Genomic DNA, 20,148 nt, shown 5'->3' with positions numbered 1-20,148 from the left:
AGGAACATCCCGCTGGGCCCCATCAGGGCGCCCAGGGCCCCTGGCCCCCGCTGCCCAGGAGAGGGCCCTCCACATGGCCTCGCAACGCCAGCAGTGCCCGTCCAGCCGGGGCATCCGCTCGCTTCCCACTCCTGGAGGCCACATCCGGCCGCCCACTGCCCTCTACATGGTCACTGCGCAGCTGTCAGCCCCTGGCTGATCGCCCACCCCCTGCTGGCTCCCCCAGGAGGCTGCTTGTCTCCTCCCATAGCGGGGGAGTCTGGGCACACAGCACGAAGGCCACCCCTCTGTGTGGGGGACACTCAGACCTGGTCGCCAGAAACCCCCGAGGGCCCCATGCCTGTTCCAGGAAGGGGGAGCCAGAGTGAGGGGGGCCCCCAGGGTGTGGTACCTAACAGGGATGGACACTTCTGATTTCCAGGGAGCAAAACCCCAAGGGAGCTGGGACAGAAGTCCCCAGGGGGAGGCCAGTGGTCAGGAAATCCCCACCTGGCACCCCAGTTCCCACACAGGGTTAGAGAAGGGAGCCCAGATCCTCTCCCTCCCAAGTCCCCCGCCCCCTCCCCTCCTCCCTCCATCCCTCGGGGCTCTTGGAGGAGCCCCCTCCTTCCTGCACTGGGTCTGGGAACCAGGAGGCGACCCGGTCACTTAGAGGCAGCCGGGGCTGAACAGGGACAGGCGGACCAGTCTCCCCCGCCCCTTCGTCCTTCGCATCCCCATTACGGGTCCCCTCGTGCTTTCTCCATTGCTCTCCAACCACCCCCCACCCCCGCCACGAAAATAGTACGGCCAGCACACAGCAAGTTGCTTGTGTCACCTGCTCTTTATTGACTGCCACGGGCTGCCTTTTCATGGGTGACCAGATGCCCCAAGAGCGGCACTACATAGAGAAGGGTTGGAGGGGAGGGGGTCTGAGAGGTGCAGCCTGCAGAGAGCCCGGGCGCACGGGAGCCCCACCAGACGGATCTCACGGCACCTGGCTCGGCCCCGGTGAGGGCGCCTGCCACCGAGGGCTGAGACGCACCTGGCTGGCCCTGGAGACCAGAGGCCACCCAGAGATTGCTCAGCAAGGGGTGTTCTCTGACCTCCCGGCCAGCCTGGACGGCCCGCAAGCCCGGGAGGATGGGGATGCCGTCTGAGAAGCTGGGATGGCGGTCACTTCCACCGACTGGCTGGTGTTGGAATCCGGGTCACGCTGGGGTCTCAGCACCTCAGGCCAAGGCCCCGAGCTCTCCAGGCTACTCTCTCAAACCCTCATGCCCTCGGAGAAAAGGAAAAGGAAATGGAAAAGGGGGAGGCAGGGGAGACAGACGCCCTACTTTCTAGGGTTCCCCCGGAGGGATGGGTGGCGGGGGCCGCAGCGGGTGGCAGCCGAGGCCGAGGCCAAGCTTAGGAGGAGGGCGCGGAGCTGGGCTTCTCCTCCCGCGACACGGGGATGGCCCGCTCGCTGTGGCCGGCATCCATGCCAGACGTGACCTTGGGGCCAGAGAAGGTCAGCATGCCGTCCGCAGACAGCGAGCAGGAGAGCGCGGACTGGTCCACGTTGGAAGGCAGGCGGTAGCGGCGGTGGAACTCGCGGGAGATGTAGCCGTGGTCATCCTGGGGGGCCGGGGGAGGGCGCGGTCAGAGACGCCGCCACAGCAGACGGCGGCTGCCTCTCACAGAGGAGGGCATCCTGAACCACACGAGGGTTAGACCCACGATACCCTCACAGGGCGTGGGCTGGACCGTGTCCAGGGCTCTGGGACCGCGCTGCATCCCTGCATACAGTCTGGGCTTGCCTGGGGCCCCTGGCTCTTCACGATAATGTCACCCCAACACCGTGTGAGTGGTCCTGCCCCTGGCCCGGCCCTTGGGTCCAGCTGTCCCTGCACCTCTGGCCTCACAGACTGCTTGGGCTCAGGTCCCTGCCATCCATCTAGCTGGGTCAGAAAGCCATGCCTCGACGTTCCCTTCTCCTGACGCCCTGGACCCAGCTTAGCCCCTGGCCCGACTCCCTTCCCTCCAGGTGGAAAGACCCAGAGGCTTGGCGTAGTGTCCGGGCATCTCCAGAGGCCCAGGAGGGGAGAGCAGCAGATGCAGTAGGGTCTCTCCCCCACCTCCAGCTTCCCCACTACTGGACAAAGCCCTGATCTCTGAGCTGTCCTGGCTGGGCCCCCGCCCCCTCGAGATAATGGGCTCCGGGCACTCAGGCTCCGATATGAGTCGGCTGTACCGTCCCCCCGAGAGAAGCTGGTGTGAAAACCTACGTGGCTTGGAGCTCGCTCCCTTGGTGCTGGTGTCTCCTGGGGTCTTTCTTAATCCCACCCCCTCACCCAGGGGATTTGGACAGAGCCCGGGATGCCGAGTAGCTCCTGAGTGGGGTTCCCCACAGGCCCCCGCCGGCCGTTCACCCACTGCCCAGGCCTGCTGCGGGCCCGGGGCGGCCTCCTGTCACCAGGACGGGGCCTCGCTCGGGGGTGCAGCCCCTCCCTGCGGGCCCAGGCTCACCTGCCGCTCGTTGTGCTTGCCGTGGATTTCCACGAAGTCCTCCTGCACCTTCACCGTCAGGTCCTCGGGAGAGAAGTGCTTCACGTCCAGGAAGATGACAAACTTGTCCCGGTCAGATCGCACCTGAAACCAAGTGTCCGTGTGGGTCTCCACGGGGCTGCAGCTCAGGGAGGGGGGCGGCCGGGGCTCAGTCCCCAGTCATCAGAACAGAACCTGCAGTCAAAGCTCTAAGCTCTCCGTCCACGTGCCCGGGGGGCAGAGGGACCTGGGACTCAGGCCTCTGTGGCCACTGGGCTGACAGCCGGAGCCCCGGGGCTCTGAGACCGCCTGGTGGGTGAGGGGCCGCCTGGGTGATGGGTGTGGGCTGTGCGGCCTGTTACACATCGGTTGGTTGGCTGCTTACGTGTTGTTTGGCTGGTCGGTGGGACTGAGCACTTGGAATGAGGTCGCGGCCCTGGGGCTCTGCCCGCCTCTCCGTGAACAGCCTGGGGCTTTGTCTCTGCACACGGACGTGCATGTGACATGCCGGCAGCCTACGCAGGTTGCCCAGCTCCTCGCACAGAAACTGCTTTCGGCCGCCTCCCCTCCCACTCCCCTCGCTGGGGACGCTCCTTTGGGCTCCGTCGGCCCCAGAATGGTCGGCGTTTCACCAGCTCCGAGCAGGCCTCTGTGTTTTAGGCAGTGGTGACCCCTGGCACCTCCAGAGCACTGGACCCTGGGAGGGAAGGCCAATGGGCTGCCTTGCCTGCCCTCGGGGCCTGGCCTTGGGCGCCCGGGCGAACTCGGGCAGAGCCCACACACTGCAGCTCCGTGGCCGCAGAGGGCTTCAGGCAGGAGGCCTCCTGCCAGACCTCGCTGCTGGAGGGAAAGTGCAGCCCCAGGCCACACAGAGCTCCGTCCACCAGCGCCCGTGCCCTGGGCTGTTCCGGGGGCTCCCGGCGCATGGAGGGACGGCACCAACCACATACAGGCCATGCGCTGATGACAGGAGGAGCAGGGAGCAGGCAGCAGGCGGGCTCTTCCTCCCAGCACCCCGGGGGCACGCGAGGCTCCGCTGCGGGGTGATCTGCCTGGCCTCTGTGCGTCCAGGACGGACGAGGTGGACTGAGGCGGGAAAGTGGCCCCACGGCGGTCACCAGCCGCTCCACGAAGCAGGGCGGGAGCACGCAGCGCAGGGGTGCCGCGTGTGCCCCAGGGCCGGCCCTCACAAACCCCCGCTTCTCGCCCGGCCCCGGCCCGGCCCCCCTGCAGCCGCAGGAGGAAGCAGCGCACAGCGGGTCTTACCTCGGAGATGCCGGAGTCCAGCACGCTGCGAAAGAGGGACTGGCGGTAGTAGGGGCTGATGGTGGAGGACAGGAAGGGCAGCAGGTCGTACTCGAAGAGCCCCTCGCCGAAGAACTGGTCGAAGAGCCGGCTAGGGTAGAAGGGGCCCAGGGCACGTTTGAACCAGGGGTGCTGGATGGCGATGTCCATGGTGGGCGCGGACTCTGCAGGGACCCGGGGCCGGCGGGGAGTCAGGGCAGGGGCCTCTGGGCAGCGCACTGAGGACCCGGGGCGCACGCCCTCCTTATATACGGCGGGACAGAATGGAGGCATCAGGGGGATTTGTCTGGAAGGCGTGAGCTCAGGAGGGAGGCCGCCCAGTCAGCAGAAACGTGGGCTGGGCTGAGCGTGCACGTCCCCCAGCCCCGGGCTGCAGCGCTGACCAGCCCAGAGCTCTGGGCGCCAGGGGAACAGCGTCCCCAGGGAGCTTCTCTGTGCGTGGCTCTGTGCCCCCCAACACACAGCCGGTGCTGCAGCAAAGGCTCGCATCTCCCCTTTCCTGGGCGGGGGTGCTGTGTGCCAGGTAGCATGCCCGTGTCTGCATATGTGGTGCCCTGTGACCTCACGGCCACCTTACGAGAGGGAGCTCGTACCCCTGGTTCACAGACGAAGAGGGTGAGGCACAGAGGCTAGACAAGTGGTCCCCAAATCCCACCGCTACGAGGCAAGGCTGCATTGTGTTTCAAAACAGAATTACCTCTATTACTTCTTCCTGATTACAAACATTATACATACTTGTAAAAACTCTCAACAGAAAATGAAGAGAAGAAACTAGAAAGCGCCCGTAATTCCAGCACCGGGGGGCCCTGCTGTGGCGTCTGTGTGCATCCCGAGGGGAGGCAGCTTTGCTTTTACAAACATGGAAACCCTGCATCCCGGGGTCTCCTCTGGACGCCATCCCTGAGAAGCTCGAGGCCTGGAAACAGATGGAGCCAGGGTCCTTAGAGCAGGTGCCCTGTCCCTGTTACTGGCCTGGTAACCGGTTTGCTCCCGTCTCTGTGGCCCATCCAGCTATGGCCCAGGATGCGTTCCGGGAGGCCCGGCCACAGCTGGGGCACTCCTGGCTTTAAGGCTTTCATACTTTTCAGTGGCTTGGCCTCCGGGAGCCTTACACTAACTCACCAGCCCCTCCACACCCGCAGTACAGAAGTGTGCCGGACCCACGCCCTACCCGAGCCAGCTTTTTCATGCACAGTCCAGACGGTGAGATGCTTCTAATTCACGCTGCGTCTCCCCAGGTCCTCATGCAGCTTCTGACCAGCGTCCACCTCCTGTTTGTGGGGTCAGTGCATCTTCAAAGCACTCAGGACCTTTGCAAATTTACCTCCAAGCCCTGGGCTTAGTGGGTCAGGAAAGAGTTCTCACCCTGTACCTAAGTAGGATTTTGTCTCACACACCTAAGAAGCCACTGGTGTCAAAAGTGGGAATTTCGGCGCCTCCCTCACACAGCCCCTCCCTGACTAGCGGTGCACGGTATCAAAGCCCACCTCCCTGCCTTTCTGAGCACCTGTGATGTGCATCCAGCCAACGGTAAAGGGCCCAGAAAAAAACTGGAAATGCCAACCTTTGCCCTGCAAGTCTACAATTTCGGCAGGTAATTCCCTAGGGTGTCAGAGCAACAAGAGCCGAACTAGGGGGCAGATAGTCAATACTCCGAGGGACGGAGGGCACTCTCCCTGCCCCAGGCCTGCCTGAGCCCACACTGATGGTGACCGCATGGTTCCTTGCAGCCACCCTAAATGGCATGTACGTGCCAAATCTCCCCCACTTCATAGAGAGGGCAAGTGGGGTATAGAAAGGTTAAACAAGCATGGAGGAAGCGGAGGGGGCTATGGCGCATGCTGCCCACCCAGGCTGGGAGTCAACCGGGGAATGGGCAGGGCTGTGGGCGACCCCACACAGCATGGGCTGCCTGCTCCTGGGCGTGGGACAGGGGGAGGAAGGGGCACAGGCATCCAGCTGGCTGCTGAGGAGAGGGTCCAGCTGGGCCAGGCACATGGTCAGTGCGGGCCAGGGCCACACTGAAGCTGAAGACAGAAAGCAGAGTCAGCAGTAAGGGTCCTGTCTTTAGGTACAATTTGATATTTTGTTCTCATGGACTTTTTGCACTCATTTTGATTTGTTTAAACATCACATTAAGATGTGATGTATCCTGATGACTGCGTTTGGTCCCTCTGACACTTGGTACTTTCTCACCCTGCACCTGGCTGTCCATCTGGTCCTTCAGACACACTGGGTCTGCAGGCAGGGGCGGGGTACAACCTCGGCCCACGGGATGCACGGCCCAGGGTAGCTGAGGGTCCGCCAAGGTCCTTCAGACACGTAGGGATGCCCAGGCACTCACCCATGCCCCCGACCCGTGGGCTGCAGCCAGCGGGAGCCCAGAGCTGGCCTTCAGAGTGAGCCAGCACCAAGGTGGCAAACCCAACCATGCAGGCCCCGGACAGGGGGCCCAGAATGGCCGCAGAGCCCTTGGGGACCTTTCCAACCCAAGATGACGGTGCTGTATCAGTTTCCTGCAGCTGCTGTAACAAAAGGCCACAAACTTGGTGGCTGAAAGCAACACAAATGTATTACCTTGTAGTTTGGAGGTCAGAAGTCCCAATGGGTCTCACTGGGCTCAAATCAAGGTGTCGGCAGGGCTGGTCCCTCCTGCAGGCTCCAGGGGAGACTCCATTTCTTGCTTTTTCCAGCTTCCAGAGGCTGCCCATCCCTTGACCCATGTTCCTTTCCTCTGTCTTCCAAGGCAGCCGTCACATCACATCCCTCTGGCTGCCCCCCTCTGCCTCCCTCCAGTAAGGACCCTGTGATTACTGAGCCCACCCAGGGAATCCGGGATCACTCCCCCAGCCTTACAGTCTGCTCTTTAAGGAACCTTATTCCCCCCCTTGCCATGTAAGGTGACACATTCACTGGTTCTAGAGTCAGGGTGGGGAGGCCATTAACCACCGGCTGCAGGGAGGGAGGCACTGTGATGACAGGTGCCCTCCCTCGGGGCAGTTGGAGGGAGCCTCCGCTCGGGAAATGCCCACCAGTAACGGCCAATACGAACTCACATCACTCAGAGCCACCACCTCGTTCAGGTCAACTTACATCTCCGTCAGGTGTCTGAGCCCTTCCAACTTCCTCTCCGGTTTGCTGACCTCGCCTATCGGCCAAACCTGTGGCTCACACGCGCCATGGCAGGCGGTCCAGAGCTCGTGGCCACAGGGATGAGAGGTGATGCGGGATGGAGTGATGGGCGACCGGCTGTTTCCAGCTCACCTGTGTGAACTCACCCTGCCTCACACCTGACCCCACACAGCCCAGACCCTCCCACCCTGGATTCTTGGGAAACAAGACCCTTTTCCTCCGGGCCTGGGTTCCTCCTTGAATTCACGGCCATGTGCTAAGGGGTGCGCTGTCTGCACCTGCAGAGATTTAAAACAATAACAACCACCCAGAAGTCCGTTCTAATCACGCAGGTGTAAAATACGCCTCCTCTTCTGTTAGTCTGAGGTCTGAGTAATCTGTACATAATAATACGGTCCATTGTCCTTACTGGAGGGAGTGATGTCCTATAAAGTTGCCGTGAACCGTGAACTGGTAACTACTGAGCCAGTTCTCCCAGGGAAACACAGGGTCAGGTCCTACCAGCCTCTGGTCACAACATTTTCATCAGTCACTACGTGGGCAAGAGAATCTTCATCGATCGCTACGTGGGCAACATCTTCACCGATCAATACGTGAGCTTCTTTGGTGTGTGTTTCTGTACAAACACAGCTAATTTCACACGTGTGGTTGATTCATTGACACTGAACACACGCCAGCAGCCCCATAACTCACTCCCGTAGCGAAGCTCACCTGACACATGTTTTCTCCGGGGAGGCAACATCCCAGCCCTCCTGCACTTGGGACACTAGACAGACTTTCCCACTGTGCTTGGGACCATGTAAACAGTGAAGCCACAAACAGCAGAAAAATTGGGAAACGGGATACTAAACAGACCCTGGAAAGGAGCTGAAACAAGCAGGCGGAGCCGCCCCGTCACCCTCGGCTGGGGACGTGCACGTCCGGCCACTCAGATATTTCCCTTCTGCCGCTCTGCTCAGTGAATGACTGTGAAAACGGCCGTGAGCATGGATTTGAGGTCAGATGTCACAGAGCAGATACTATCGACTGAACAGTGTCCCCCCCCAGATTCTTATGTTGAGGTCCCAACCCCCAGTACTCAGAATGTGAACTTACTCGCAGAGGGGTCTTTCAAAGAGGTGATCAAACTAAAATCAGGTTGCTAGGGTGGGTCCTAGTCGAATCTGATGGTGTCCTTATGAAAAGAAGACATGAGGACACAGACACACACAGGGGAAGACCTTATACAGGAGGGGGGTGGTGTCCTTATAAGGGGGGAGGAGACACCAGGGGTCCCCAAACACATGAAACACCGTGTGAGGACACAGGAGAAGACGGCGTCTACACGCCAACGGGGAGAGGCCTCAGGGGTTCCAGCCCTGCCCACACCCGGATCATGGCTTCCAGAGTGCAGACTGAGAAATAATTTCTGTTGTTTAAGCCACTCATGCGTGGTTCTGTGGTGTGGCGGCCCGGGCACCTAACACGGGAGACATCCTCAAACGCGGGATCCGCAAATACAAGGAGAGCCTGCATGTGTGTAATGTTCACATAAGCAGAGTTTTCTTTCTTCTCCTCTAAACACGCGCGAAGTGGAGCTCCCCCGGAGAACTCACGCGACACGGCCAGCCCGAGGCTGGACCGCCCTGCTCCGTGCCGTTGCTCTGGAGCCCGTTTCCAAGGTCGGAACTCATCAGGCTCCCGGGGCGCTTCTCACCTCCAGCCTCTGACTTCTGTGCTTAAACACGGGGCTTCAGGTTGGCAGATGACAGCCCACGTGAAGACTCAGCCCCGGAGTTATCCCAGCTCTGTCACGCTGTGTGACTTCTCGGCACTTTTATTGCGTGTTTAAAATATGAAACTCTGCGCTTCCCTGGTGGCGCAGTGGTTGAGAGTCCGCCTGCCGATGCAGGGGACGCGGGTTCATTCGCCGGTCCGGGAAGATCCCACATGTCACGGAGCGGCATGGCCACTGAGCCTGCGCGTCCAGAGCCTGTGCTCTGCAACGGGAGAGGCCACAACAGTGAGAGGCCCGCGTACCGCAAAAAAAAAAAAAAATATATATATATATATATATATATATAACTGAAACAGAGCACAGGCTGTGAGGTGTGATATTTCAGTGCAAACGATAGTTCTCAATGGAATATTTCACTGATTTTCAGGGATATCTTTAAAATTGAAATATATTATATTTTATCATTAATTGCTTGTTTTAAAGAACAAATCAGGAAACTCATGATTATTCCGTGATTACACTGGAAATAACTGTCTCGCGTGGAGGAGGAGGGTCCCAGAGTGACCTGCTCTGGGTGTCACATGCACCAGGCACACCAGTGGTCTTGAGCTCTCTGCTGGCATCCCAGGAGGATCTTGCAGTTCTACAACAGTGACATGGGCCCCGCAGCTGTTCAGGGCAGACCTGAAGCCCACCGTACATGCCCCGCTGCCTGCAGCTCTCAAAAAGGTCTTGGGTGGGCACACACGTGGAGCCCTTCGGCCAGGACCTCAGCTCTGCCTCTGTGAGCCCCAGGCTGCAACCCGCTTGGTCACCAGCAACCTTGGGACCCCCCCGGGTGGAGAGGATGCAAGCGGAGTTCACACCAGCATGTCACAAGAGTGAGGTGCCACCCTTCCCTTGCCTCTCGGTGGGAGGGCCACCTGGTAAACCAACCTGGGGCAGCGGCTCCGGTGCCACAGCCCTTAATGGTCAGATTTGAGCTCTGAGGACCACACAGCCCCATGGACGTCCCCGGGTGCCCGAGACCCCTCTGCACTGTCCTTTCTATCATTCCCATACACAAAAGCAGACTGTTGACGAGGAGATGCTCTCTCGAGAAGGTCTTTGTGTGTACTAAGTTTTTAGAAGAGGATCGATGAACCCTGTGATGTTCATTCTATTTCAAATAACATTGCTATTATAAAAGTGATCCATTGTCATTCAGAATTTGGATAAATCCAATAAACCTAAAAGTGGGGGGAATAGCCATAAGCCTACCAAACCCTGAGTATTTATTACAGGCTGTCTCAGAGGAGGTGGCGAGTCTTCCCCATTTTGGTTGTTGGGCTATTTATGAGGGTCTTGGGAGCCGACCAAAAAGTTGTGCCCGAGGGAAGCTGGAGCCACGAAATCCCGACAACGTGCTCCTGAGACGTGGAGGGACCAGCGACTGAGGGTGCCCCACGGGGAGGGGTTCTAGGGGCCTGACCACCCATCCTCTCTGTGACAAAGACGCCCCCCTCATGTCTGTGCAGGGACCCCCACTGCCCTCACGCTGAGCCCTGAGCTACAGCCCCCTGGCGGCACCCTGCCTTGTGCAAATCCCTAGTGACCAGGACAGCTGTGCTCCGATGCTCCCATCCGTCCAGCCTGTCCTGGAGACGCCAACAGACGGCTTCCCACCCGGCCCCGCCATGGCATCTGGAAGGCCACAGAGCTGACCCCAAGGCCACCTGCAGCGCAGGCGAGGGAGCAGAGGGAGTGCACAGGTGTGTGTCTGACCTGGGCCAGGTCTGTGCAGGGACGACCCCGGAGCTCCTGCCTGGAGAGACTGGACTAGGCCCACAGGGGCCGTGGCGGGGGGCGGGGGCCGGACCCTCAGCTCCCGAGCGCATGGCTCTGTGTGTGTGTATAGAAGGGGTGCACTGTGTGCCTGTATGTACATGTATGTCTGTGTGTGTGTGTGTCTGTATGGGGGATGCATGTGTGGTATGTCTGTGTATCTATGTGTGCGTTTGTGTGTACGTCTGTGTGTGTGTGTGTCTGTAAGGGGAGGGATGCACATGTGGTGTGTGTGTGTGTGTGTGTGTGTGTGTGTGTGTCTGTATGGGGCGTACGTGTGTGTGTCTTTGTGTCCATGTGTGCTTGTGTGTGTATGTCTGTGTGTGTCTATATATCGGGGTGCACATGTGGTGTGTGTGTGTGTCTATATGGGGGGTGTGTGTATGTGACTATATGTGTATTATGTCTGTGTGTGTGTGTGTGTCTGTAAGGGGGGGATGCACATGTGGTGTGTGTGTGTGTGTGTGTCTTTGTGTCCGTGTGTGCTTGTGTGTATGTCTGTGTGTGTGTCTATATATCGGGGTGCACATGTGGTATGTGTGTGTGTGTGTATGTGTGTCTATATGGGGGGTGCGTGTATGTGACTGTATGCGTATTATGTCTGTGTGTGTGTGTGTCTGTAAAGGGGGGATGCACATGTGGGGTGTGTGTGTGTCTGTATGGGGGGTACGCATGTGTGTCTGTGTGTCCGTGTGTGCTTGTGTGTATGTCTGTGTGTGTATCTACATATCGGGGTGCACATGTGGTGTGTGCTTGGGGGAGCGAGAGCCCCAGTCCCTGAGACCATCTTTCTCTAACATCTAAATGGATCAGGACCTGTCGGGAGTTTGGTACAGGACGCTGGCAAAGTCCTGCGCCGGCAGGAAGTGAGGCTGGAGGGTGAGCCCCGGAGACGCGCCGGCCCCTCCCGCATTGTCTCCGTGGCGGGTCAAGCCTGATCTCAGCAGTTTTGCACACCAGCTGAACACCAGCCCTTCTCACACAAAGGCTGGTATTTGCTTCATCTACAGGATTCCCGGACGTCAGCAGTCTGCAGGCGCAGTCACAAAGCCCCGGTACCCCAATTTTCCACTCCAGGGCCCAGCGGGGCTCACCCACAAATCTGCCCAACTCAGGCCAACAGGCATTCTTGTGGGTCAGCGGGCTGAGCCCTCGCTCGCCCCTGACCCTCCGTGAGGCCGGCAGGCTAGACAGACAGTCCCCTGCCCACACCCACTGCGGCCCCAGGGAGGGACGGGAGGGCCGGCCATCCTCCTCCAGCCCCTTCCAGGACACCGGCATCGGCAGACCCTGCAGAGGCCCCCCAGACACTGCCTGAAGGGGAAACGAGCAAAGCTGGGGCCTTGAGACAGTTCTGTTTCAAACACACCAGGTCGTGTTTGGCCCGGTGGGTCACCCACTTCTGCCCACGACACTTGGCATTTTCAATAATTTTTGTCATGAGAGTAAAATACTATTTCAGTGAGTTTATTCTTGTTACAAAATTTTTCATACATCTAAAAAGTAGAAAAAATGGTACAATGAAGCCCCATATACTCATCAGGCAGATTCAACAATTGCGAGGATTTGGGCCCCATTTGCTTCATCTTCTTTTTCTTTCCTAGAGTATTTTATTTTATTTCTTTAATTTTTATTTTATATTGGAGTATAGTTGATTTACAATGTCGTATTAGTTTCAGGTGTACAGCAAAGTGACTTAGTTATGCATATACATGTATCTATTATTTTTCAGATTCTTTTCCCATATAGGTTATTACAAAATATCGAGTAGAGTTCCCTGTGCTGTAAAGCAGGTCCCTGTTGATTATTTTATATATATATTAGTGTGTGTATGTTAATCCCAAACTCCTAATTTAAAGCAAAGCCCAGACTTCCTGTCATTTCACCCCTACATACTTCAGTAACTTCTCTTAAAAGATGAACATTTCCTTGTATCAGCACAAATTCCATTTCATGTTTGATAGTCATGATTTCTTGGTATCATCTAACACCTGGGCCCTAATCAAACGTCCTGATCGTCTCAGACATGCTATTTTATAATTGATTTCTTTAAGTCAAGACCCAAACCTAATCCACTCCCTTCTTTGGTTGTTGGGGAGGTATCTTTTTTCCAAAGCTTCTTCTGCATTATGGAGAAGGTCTCATGTGTTTTCCTCATTTGATCTGTTAAATGGTGAACCATATGGATTCACTGTCTACTGTTAACCAATCTTCCAAGGCTGAAATCAACCCAGTTGAATTGTCTTAACCCAGGCTTCCCAGAAAACCAAGCAGGGGCAAAGCGTGGGTATTAATACTTCACTGGGAGGTGCAATCCCAGGGAAGCAAAAGTGGGGAAAAGGAAAGTGGGGAATGAAGGGATGCAAAGAGGGTGTGATATGGTACATGATATAGAATAGAATAGAATAGATTAGAATAGGATAGGATAGAACAGAATAGAAAGAATAGAATAGAATAGAGTATATGGTGGTAATCTCTGGGGCTGGCAGCAGCCCTCACAAGAGCACAGCTGGTAGAACCTCAGAACAGAAATTAACTGCCCGTTGCTTCCCATGTCATTGCTCTCATGGGCCAAATCTGCTCCAAAGGGCACTAACTCCCTGAATTTCTGACCTACCTTCCCTGGGCCCCTCTGGGCAGCCTCTGGAGAGCCCAGCCCCCGATCAGGGAAGTCGGCCTCAGGGCCAGAGCTCCCGCAGCCCCACTGTGTGGAGATGGGGGCCCAGGCCCAGCCTTGCCCCCTGGGCTCTTAGGAGACGGCCAGTGGGTTTATAAGTTTGCTTAATATGTTTACGACTTTGCATCTATGCTCCGAATGCAACTGGCCCATAATCTTTCTCTTACTCTCCTTACCTGGTTTTGATAAAAAGGTTATGATTCATAATAAAATGGGGGACAGGGTCATGTTTTCTATTTTTCTTTTCTCTGGAAGAGTTTCCTTAAACGTTGTCAAACTCACCTGTAAACACCCGGGCCTGATGTTTTCTATTCTGGGGACGTGATTTCTACCTATTCAATTTTTGTAATGGTTACAGCGGACTTCCGATTTTCTCTTTTTTTTCCTGAGTCAGTTATGGTAACTCGTGGTTTCCCTTCTCTTTACACACAGTTTTGTGTAGGTGTCCAGAGTCACCGGCATTAGGAGCTCCTGCTGGGCACGGGCTGCACCTCCTCTGGGCCCCATGAGCACGCTGGGGGGCCCGTGCCCCTTTTCATTCCTCCTGCTGTGTACTTAGGTCCACTTGCTTTTTTCCCTTGTTCATCTGGAGAGGTCTGTCAATTTTATTTGATTTTTCAGGAACCCGTTTCTGGCTTTGTGGTTTTCTGTTGCATCCGTTCCTGCACCTATTATTATATTCTTCCTTCTGTGTTTTCCGGATTTACGCTGCTATTAATTTCCTTAACGTTACGCGGTTACTTAGGTATTTGGTTCTTCCCTTTTCTTCGTCTCTCGTGTGGGATATCAGCGTCCCCATCCCCTCAGCTGCATCTCGCAGGAGTCGGCGGGAGAGTCAGGCCGCATGTGGCGGCAGCCTCGCAACCCGGGAGCCCAGCACACCGCCCAGCTCATGACACTTCAAACGACGCGCGAAGCAGGCCAACCAGAGGAGCCTCCGTGAGACCCCTGGGCCTGACTGGATGCCCACTTACATGTTTACCTTGACTCCACGCTGACCCCAAAATGCTCGGAGGCAGGTAATGAGGACTCAAGTCCTGGCATCCGCTCTGTTCAGAGGAACTAGCAATTCTGGGGGAAATGCTGAGATGAAGGGAGAGGCCTTAGGAAAAGCCCCCGTGACAGAGAACTTAGCCACCCTTCCATCGGGGTAAGTTTCCTGTTTGAAGAGCGTGTGTGCACGTGTGAATAGCAAACGTTTCCCCACGTTGTCCCCACGCCTGGGCTGGACTCAGTGCTAGCATGAATGACGCTGCAGTCCCCATCCACAGGGGGGGTGCCGAGGCACGTGGCTACCAGGAGGCCCTTGGGACCCACAAGCGGGCTGTGTGTCTCGTGGTCCCAGCGTAAAACGCTCTGCTTCTCTGGATCAGTTATGCCTCTCTTACGCCAGTCATCACAATCGGATAGCCAGAGCTCACGCCGCCCAAACCTTCACTTGACCTGCCCAGACTTTTCAGTGGACAATCTTATCGTTCCCTCCACCTGGATGGGAGCGATCGGGCGGCCGGCAAGAAGCGACGTGAGCGGCTATCGGCCTGGCCGCGGCCGAGGGGCTGCGCGCGGCTGTGGACACACGTGGGTGCTGGCGCTCAGGGATGAGAGGAAGCGGGCACAGGGACTGGGCAGCAGAGTCCCAGGGTCAGCATCCGGGGAGGGAGGACAAGGCGGGGCGGTCAGCCTCTCTTTCCTGAGCCACAGACACAACTTCCCTAACCAGAGACTCTACCCTGCTGACTTCACACGGCAACCAGACGCAAAACGGGAGAGGAGTGTCTGCAGCTCTGTGTCTGCTTAGAAGAAGGAGGTGGTCAGCCACACACAGCATCTCCCAGCCTGGACGCTGCACCCGGAGAGCGGCCCTGACCCCTCCGTCTCTGTTGACACTGTCACGGAGTAGCAGTGACACAGGAGGGGGTCTCTGCCTGGCCCCCCAAGAGCAGACCCTGAGGGAAGGTACAGGTGCTGGTCCCTTAGCCAGGGGTGTCGGGGTGGGGGTGGGGACCCAGGAAGCAGAAGTGAGGCAGAGCAGTGAGACAGGAAAGGAGGGAAGCCAGTAAAGTGTCCCCTGACGAGAGGGTCGCTAAGGTGGGGGGCTGGGGCTCAGGCCCCAGGGAATCATGTAGGATACACATCAGGATCTCCCCCCTACTGTGGGACAGAGCTGGGGCATTTATCCTGACACAGCCCCTCCTGGCTGAAGGTTGCTCCTGAGGACGTCGACTCTGGGAGTTTCAAATGGGCTGAGCGGATGCGGGGGCTCTGAGAACAGAGAGGCAGGGGGACCATGCCCCCCCCAAAATGGTCCCTTAGCTGCAGTGGGTTCACAGGCTGCCCGGGGCTCTGGGCAGGGCAGCAACAGGATCTACCAATGGTGTGAACAGTCAAGGAGTTTAAGACCATGAAAGAGACCAAACCAGGTGTGTGAGTCAGGGCTTTCCAGGGAAACAGAACCAATAGGATGGATGGATGATGGATGGATGGATGGATGGGTGGATGATGGATGGATGGATGATGGATGGATGGATGGATGATGGGTGGATGGATAGATGGATGGATTAGGAAACTAATACACCTCCCATACCTGACTTTTCAACAAAACTTGTCACTTCTCGCTGCAAAGATTATCCAGAATTCACCTACTCCTCACCAGCCCCCAGCCCCCCATCTGAGACGCTACCACCTCTTGCCTCTGCATTTTTGCAGTTACATCCTCACTGGGCTCCCCATTTCTGTGTTTGTCCCCCCCAGAAGCTATTCACCCAGCAGCCAGGGTGATCCCTTAAAGTCGCATAGGCCACTCCTGTGTTCCAAACCTTGCTGACTTCCCATCTCACCCGAGCAAAAGCCCAAGTCTTTACCATGACCTGCGATGCCTTTCAGGTCTGGCCTCACCCTCCCCTCATTCCTGAGGCTCCAGCCACGCTGGCTCCTGGTTGCTCAGATGTGCTGCTGCCTCAGGGCCTTTGCACCTCCTGCTCCCTCTGCACAGAGAGCACTTCCTTCAGTTTCTGCATGGCTGGTTTACACACTTCCTGGAGGTCTTTACCCAAAAGCCACCTTGTCAGGGACAGCTTCCACTGTGACGTTGTCATGGTCCACCGCAGGCAGAGCTCACTTCCCCACTCCTCCGACTTGCTTCTTGGCATTGTGACACTCTCTGGGTAATGAAGTGTGAGTAGACATAACTTTGGCCACATCCAACTGGAGGCTTTCGATGTGCTTGTGTGGTTTGGCCCCGCACCGTGAGAAGAGGATGTCCAGTGACCACTGCTCCCTCAGCCCGAGTCCCAGCAGAGAAACACCTGGAGCAGACCTAAACCCAACCTGAGACCTGAAGCAGAACCCAGCCAAACCACAGGCGCACGAGCAAGAAATAAATGTCTGTGGTTGTAAGTTTGGGGTGTTTGTTACGCCACATCACCACAGCAGTAGCTGACGGATACACAAGGGCTTCCCCCTCCCAGTTCAATTGTTTCTCAACACGCATTATTCTCTAATGTGCATTATTGTACCTTATTTATCTTCATTGTCTGCCTTCCCGACTAGAAGGTAAGCTCCATGAGAACAGGAATTTTCACCTGTTTCCTTCACCACTGGATCCCCAGCACTCGACAGGAGGCACTGGGCAAATATCACTGAATGAGTGAATGAATATGACGGGTCTGACACTAGAGCTGAGTCCTGGGTGCACGGGGAGCATATAAGGGGACCTGTAACCCAGCCCTGGAGATCAGGGCAGTCCTCACAGAGGAAGCAACAGAAACCCTAGGTGGCCAGGTTGACCTACCAGATGAAGAGTTCCTGGAGATTACTCCTGTCCCCAAAGTGAATAAAACCACTGGGAATAGGTAGGGGAGGGTGACATTAACAAGGAGAGAGGGAAAACGTAAGATTCCGTGTGCATTATCAAAGGGCACTCATCGGGCCATCCGTGCAGCCAGGAGCAGCTCTCTCCCATGTCTACTTCTACGTGAACGCTGTGAAGTCAGAAGGTGACTACACTTTAATGAAGCACCTACTATGTGCCACACCGATTGAACACAACTATGAAAAGGACAGTCCCTGCCCTCAGAGAGTTTAGAGTCCCGTGGGAGAGACAGACATGCAGACAGCCTATCAGTCATGGAGAAACAGAAGCAGCGGGACAGAGAGGTGGGTGGCAAGTCCAAAGTCTGCAGGGCAGGCTGGTCAGCTAGAAACCCGGCAGGAGCCGATGCTGCAGGCTTGAGGCAGAAAGTTTTCTTCCCCAGAAAGACCTCCATTTTGCTCCTGAGGCCTCTCAGCTGATCGAATGAGGCCCATCCAGATTCTCTGGAATAATCTCCTTTACTCAAAGTCCACTGAGGGTAGCTGCTACCCACGTCTACAGAATACCTTCCCAGCACCACCTGGGTTACCGATGACTGAACCTCTGGCATCTACAGTTCTGGCCAAGCTGACGCACAAAACTGTCACATGCTAGTGACAGTCACACTACAAGGTGAATGTACTTAATGCCACAGACCTATACACTTAAAAAAATATTTTTAATCACGAAACTTTTTTTATTTTTTATCTTTAAATTTTTTAAAATTATTTTTAAACGACTAAATATTATTATATATTTCATTAAAAAAAAAAAAAAAAAAAAACCTGACCATCACAGGCTGTGATCAGGGTGAATGCTGACGCCTGGAGACCACCCAGGAGGTGTGACAAACTTCACCGGGAGCCCCAGAAGACACCCCCGAGCCCTGCCAGTGATGGTTACGGCCAAAGGAAGTTCCGATCAGCAAACTGTACTCGGCAGCGGCTGAGCCTCGGCCCTGCGTGCACAGTGTGACCTGCACAGCATCCCTCCTGCTCGGACCCCAGCGTGTCCCTGCCTCTCCCTCACCAGCAGAGCAGCGGGTGCCACTTGGCTGCAGAAGCTGAAAGAATCGTACCGAGGCCACGGCTGTCTCTCCTTCCCGGTTGTTTTTGCTTAGCCGTTGTGGTCGGCAGAATAACGCCTCCTCCAAGATATTGGGTCTTAATCCCCAGAACCTGTAACTGTGCTGTCTTGTCTGGCAAAGCAGGTGTGATCACATTAAGTGGCTTGAGCTGGGGAGGTTACCCTGGGTGATCCGGGTGGGCCCAGTGTCATCACAGGGGAAGGGGGAGGAGGTGTGACGAGGGAAACAGGTAGGAGTGAGGCCGGGGCCATGAGATAAGGGATGCGGGTGGCCCTCAGGCGTGGGAGAATATGAGGACTCTCCCCGAGAGGCTTGGAAGGAAGGCAGCCCTGTAAACACCTTGATTTCAGCCCAGCGACACCCGTGTGGGCCACCTCACCGCTCCCGTAAGACACCACAGTCGTGCTGTTTTAAGCCACTAAGTTCATGGTCATTTGCCACAGCCGCCATGGGACCCAGGTGTCCCTGCACATGAGACACACTCCGGCTCCGTCTGCGAAGACTTGCAAAACATAGCAACCACGTTCAAGGCGTAGATCCTGATTCCCGTCAACTCGCTGTAAAAAGACAGTTGTGAGGCGACTGGGGAGATTTGGACACAGGCTAGCACGTGTCATTGAGAAGTTATTGCTGATTTGGTCCAGTCTGTCGATGGTATCACAGCTCTGCACGTGGGGGAATGTTCTACAGCAGGGAGGCAGCGGGATGGCGTGATGTCTGGACTTAGTTTGAAATACTTGAGGGGCGGGCGGAGTAAGAAAATGGGGTAGATGAAGGGAATATAGGCATTGTGATGACTATGGAATTGCGTGATGTCCCAGGGGCTTTTCCAAACCCTTCTGAGAGCCTACAAACGTGTCTCAGCGAAACGGCCGCCTGAGATTTCCACAGTTACCCCTTCTGTATCCCCAAGTGTAGCGGCTGTGGCTCTTTGGAGCCAGTGACTGTCTACACCGACAGCTCACTCATGCCTGACACCTGACAGTTCGCGAGCCCCTGTATGGAGTTGAATCACGTCCCCGCAAAGGCTGTGTTCACATCCCAACCTCCAGAGTCTGTGAATGGGCCCTTATTTGGAAATAGGGTCTTTGCAATGCGGTCAAGTTAAGATGAGGTCAGACTGGGCTCGAGTGGACCCTAAATCCAATGACCGGCGTCCCAGTAAAAAAAGAGAAATCGCACGCAGAGACACACACAGAGGGAAGAAGCCATGTGAGGACAGGGACAGAGATTGGGGTGAGGATGCTGCCACAAGCCAGGGGATTCCGGGGTTTGCTGCCACCACCAGAAGCTGGAAGAGGCACAGAGGGTGTTCCCCTGGAGTCTTTAGAGGCACCAGCCCTGCCCACACCTTGAATTCGGACTTCGGCCTCTAGACTGGGAGAGTGAACGTCTTGTTTTAAGCCGCCCCGTCTGTGGTACTTTGTTACGGCGGCCCCAGGACCCTCACACACGCACCTTTCACTTTCCCCTGCAGGGTGTCATTGACCCCGTCCTCCCCGAGGCCCTAAGAGCTGGGTCCAGCACGGTGAGGGGAGAGCTCTGCCAGGATGGCCAAGTCCACACCCCGGGGGCTCCCGCTCACAGCTGGCTGGCCTGGGCAGGCTCCGTCTCTGTTTCTGGGTCTCTGATTCCTCTCCATAAAGCAGGGGGCTGGACCACCGCCGGGAGGTCCCTTCCATTCCAGCGACCCCGGTTCTGAGCGGGTCCCGCACCTCTGTGTGTTCCGAACGCAGTACCCCTCCCCCGCCCTCCCCAGCGACACCTGCAGGGAGGCACAGGTTAGACGGAGAGCACGGCCCCAGGGCTGCCCCAGCACCTTGGGTGGCTTCCGGATGGGGCGAGGTGGGAGCCACAGGCAGAGTGGCATGGTGGGTGGGGTGGGTTGGCTGCGTCCCCCTGGGGCGGGGCTGCTGTGCAGTACGGGGTGCACGGCACGGCAGTCGGGCCAGTGCCCAACACAGGGTGACGGGGACCGAGGGCCACCAGGCAGGCAGGCCTATTTGACAGAGTGACTTTGCTGCAGGGGGCGGGGGCAGGCAGAGCCG

At 56.7% G+C, this 20,148-nt stretch overlaps 1 protein-coding gene across 1 annotated transcript; it reads right to left on the bottom strand.

Moving 5' to 3' along the window:
* Positions 1–1,153: 1,153 nt before the first annotated feature.
* CRYAA (crystallin alpha A) lies at positions 1,154–3,987 on the bottom strand. Its single transcript, XM_065876165.1, has 3 exons — positions 3,775–3,987; positions 2,491–2,613; positions 1,154–1,599 (listed from the first exon to the last, which is right to left on the bottom strand). Exons 1-3 carry the CDS (start codon positions 3,961–3,963, stop codon positions 1,390–1,392), a joined length of 522 nt encoding a protein of 173 aa, XP_065732237.1. The 5' UTR covers positions 3,964–3,987; the 3' UTR covers positions 1,154–1,389.
* Between the last annotated feature and the right edge of the window lie 16,161 nt (positions 3,988–20,148).

The sequence above is a fragment of the Phocoena phocoena genome, chromosome 4 (assembly GCF_963924675.1).
Source record: "Phocoena phocoena chromosome 4, mPhoPho1.1, whole genome shotgun sequence".
Classification (NCBI taxonomy): Eukaryota; Metazoa; Chordata; class Mammalia; order Artiodactyla; family Phocoenidae; genus Phocoena; species Phocoena phocoena.
This window is presented reverse-complemented; position numbering and strand designations above follow the sequence as displayed.